At 33.4% G+C, this 3501-nt stretch overlaps 1 protein-coding gene across 1 annotated transcript; it reads left to right on the top strand.

Moving 5' to 3' along the window:
- The first annotated feature begins 1641 nt into the window (after window positions 1-1641).
- Window positions 1642-3268, top strand: LOC126748572 (transmembrane protein 205). The gene is made up of 3 exons (XM_050457900.1): window positions 1642-2014; window positions 2343-2688; window positions 2753-3268. The coding sequence occupies exons 1-3, from the start codon at window positions 1782-1784 to the stop codon at window positions 3044-3046; spliced, it is 873 nt and encodes a 290-aa protein (XP_050313857.1). The 5' UTR covers window positions 1642-1781; the 3' UTR covers window positions 3047-3268.
- The last annotated feature ends 233 nt before the right edge of the window (window positions 3269-3501 follow it).

The following is a 3501-nucleotide window of genomic DNA, read 5'->3' on the forward strand; positions in this document are numbered from 1 at the left end:
AAGACCTTAAAATGGGTTAAAAAATGGCTAGACCGTTTTAACTAGGAAAAAAAAGTTCTACCTTTCCATGTAGATTCTCGATCAAAACCACAATTGGAAAACTTACTAATAGTACACGAGTATGCTTGTACAAAAACGCTACCATGCAAATGCGTTAATTACGTTGAAATAGTCGAGAAAATAAGTAACTAACTAAGTAAGTACCAAACTACAGAAAATCATATTTATTTTAAAAAAACTAAGGTCTTATATGAATAAAAATAATTAAAAGACTATATATACTATAGCTTATTTGAGTTTATTCTTCAATATGGCATAAAAGCATGGGGAAGCAGTTAAATAGCTAAACTGCCTTAAGTAGTGTGGAAAAAACACAGAAATGGTGTATAAAAACCGCCTGTATGTACCCAATACATTTATTATTTTAAGAGTTTAGTGTTCTTAGGGTAAGGCAACTTTATGCGACCAGACTCCTATGATATGTTTCAAAGTACCCTCAGAAAATAAAATTGCTTACCAAAGAGATGTACGAAACTAGACAAATAAAACATAATAGGGTCTCTCAAAAGTGCATTTCTTATATGGCACCTAAAATATTTAATCTGCTTTCAACCAATGTAAAGAAAATAATGCACTTTAGAGCTTTAATAAGTACTATTTTAATCGTGTATACATATGTTCTTTTTGTAATTATTTTATTAATACTTTAAGTTTTTATTTATTTTATAATTTAATATTTTTAAAATTGATTAATATAGGTTAATTGATAGAATTACTTAGAAGATAAAACTTACATAGCACTAATTATTAGAGCAAGACCAAAGCGCGAAAAAACGCTACGCGCTGGCGCACTAGTTGCCTAAGTAGATGTCTTCTTTTCCATAGTTAAGCCATGACCCAATGTGCTCTAACTGTTTATTCATTTAATAATTTATTTTTTTTTTACTTAGTTGTATTTTCAGCAAATATTGAATAAACTAATGTATAAGTATTAGTTACACCCTATAGAACACTGGAGAGGTGCCAGTGTAGGCCTGATTTGCTGAGTGTCAGGCTCTTTAACAGATTGCTTTCACTGGTAAGGAAATTCTCGCTAACCAATTCAAAAATAGAGTTAAATCATTTTTAATCAAAAAGGCGTTCTATAGCACCTCAGAGTTTCTTAAACTTAGAGTCTTAGACATGTAGTATTTTTAAGCCCTTAAGTAGTTATCATTTTATGACTTTGTGTAAATGCTTGTTAATTTTCATATGTAATATATTTTGGTATTTTTTGTATAGTAATGTTCCCTCTCAGCAATTTCGCATGAATATATAGCTATAAAGTTTTCTATATGTCATCCTCATTTAACCATGTCTCAGATAGAGCTAGAATAGTACATGGTTCAATAATTAAGAAATGTTTTATATCATCAACTTTGCTACGAATACGTTATTATCATCATCTTTCCTTAAAAAAAAATTAAAATGAAAAATATGCAATTGCTCATGTAATCTTGAAAATGTATAATTGGTCCTGTACTAAAAGTCCATCCTAGAAAAAATCCCTTAAGATTAAAAAAAAAGTCCCGTAACGATATTCCCCTTCCACCGAGATCCTAGTGGGGGAACAAAGTCTAAAATATAAAGTGAACTCGACAGCCGCATTGAGGTTGTTTCGTTATCATTACGATACCGGTAAGACCGCAGAAAGCTTCTCTCTATCGACTGAAGGTCTGTGATCCGATCGAGAAATAAATTAATTATTATCGAATCTTTCGAGACGCGACTTTTAATTTGAAATGTGTGTCGGAAGAGTGCCGCAAAGTGAGGAGTGTCTCAATTACCCGTTGAGCCTCAAGTACGAAGATGTGCCCGCGATTGAGGAGGTGTATCCGGAGCGTAAGAAAAAACCTCAAAAGTACGAGAATCAGTTGACCCAAGATGTTCTGGCTGTGACAACTATGTGGACCAAAGATTTGTTCTTTTCTCTAAATGGATACATGAAGTCTATTAGTGAGACCCCTGCATACAGGTATATATAAAAATGAAACTTTCCAAACAATCGTATTTCGACATAAATCTAAATAGCATTTATTTTATTTTATTGTCATGTATTAAAAACAACAATAGGGTCTATTAGTGACGTCAAGCTTATTATTTTTATTACTTTTCACATGCATAACTTTTAAAAAATGTTTTAAGTTTTATGCACGAACAGGAACCAAAATAACGAATGCACCTCAATAGCGATAACGTTTTATTACATAAATATAATTACACCCTTATCTGGATTGTCCTTAAGATTTCAATGAGTAACGTGCCGAAGCTCACGTCACCTAAATTTTTGCTTGATTTTCCAGAATCTTATGTCAAACCACCCAACCAGCCCACTTAGTGACTTCAATAGCCGTACTATGGATCGCCTTTTTATGCTTACCAAGCAAAAGATCAGTATCATCCTTATCTCCCTTATGGACCTTGCTCTACTTGGGATCATTTAGCGCCCACTTTGGCGCCCAAATCTGGATGACCTTTGTTTCCGGACTAGCTCTCTACTTTTCACTGCCTAGGCACACCTTTGGGAGCGTTCAGAAGATCTTATTTCCAAAATACTTCTTACTCAACGCATTTTTGAGTTTGATCACCTTAGCCATCTTCTTGAGGGCTAAAAACAGCGAACTAAGGACCACGGAGATCGCAGTTCAGGTAGTTATACTATTTCAAGCACCTTATAACTTAATGCTAAAAGTATGTTTGTTGTTTTTTACAGGCGTTTGCAATGTCACTTTGCTTTCTAACTGAGCTGGTGATCTTCTTATATTTGACTCCTCCGCTACTCGCATTGATCGCAATGAAAATTGAGATGGAAAAAGATGCGGGTGTTGGCATGGAAGTGGGAAAATTGGAACCCGGGAAATTGCTCAAGTGCCCTCATTACGTGAAAATTCATAAAGCGTTCAGGAAAGTTCACATGTCGATAGCCATCGGTAATATCTTCACGATGGCTTGCACCTCGATGCACCTGTACTACTTAGCGTGTCGGCTGTGCGCCCTTAGTTTATAAAATATTTATTTATTTTATTTATTTATTGTTAATTAGGCCCATCCGAAATATTTTAGTCTGTAAGGATTTTTATTTATTATTTAGGTTAAGTAGGCATGATTTTCAAATTCAGAATCAGTATTATTTGTACGTTTTTAGTACAAACTAAGAAGTATGTTCCTTTTTTTATATAAAAAGACAAAGTTATAGGAATGTTTTTAATTAAAAAAAAAACTAATGCTGTCTGGTTGTTTTATTTCTCTTTGCGGTTATAAAACCAGGTCCATAATTAACGCACTTGCATAATGTGAAAATAAACACGATTTACATCATGTTGAGCAGATGTGAACTGATCAGTTGTCGGTAAAATTGTAGTAAGAAAAATGCACTCAAGCAGGTTCGAAAATAAATATTTAGTTTCCTGTAGGCGTAAAATAAAAAAATAATTAATGGGGTCAAATATTGGTAATATTAGA

This window comes from Anthonomus grandis, chromosome 22, assembly GCF_022605725.1.
Source record: "Anthonomus grandis grandis chromosome 22, icAntGran1.3, whole genome shotgun sequence".
Taxonomy (NCBI): domain Eukaryota; kingdom Metazoa; phylum Arthropoda; class Insecta; order Coleoptera; family Curculionidae; genus Anthonomus; species Anthonomus grandis.

Coding starts and splice junctions, on each gene's coding strand:
- LOC126748572 (XM_050457900.1), top strand. CDS start 1,782: ATGTGTGTCGGAAGAGTGCCGCAAAGTGAGGAGTGTCTCAATTACCCG. Junction 2,015..2,342: donor AGTGAGACCCCTGCATACAG/GTATATATAAAA, acceptor TTGATTTTCCAG/AATCTTATGTCAAACCACCC. Junction 2,689..2,752: donor CCACGGAGATCGCAGTTCAG/GTAGTTATACTA, acceptor TGTTTTTTACAG/GCGTTTGCAATGTCACTTTG.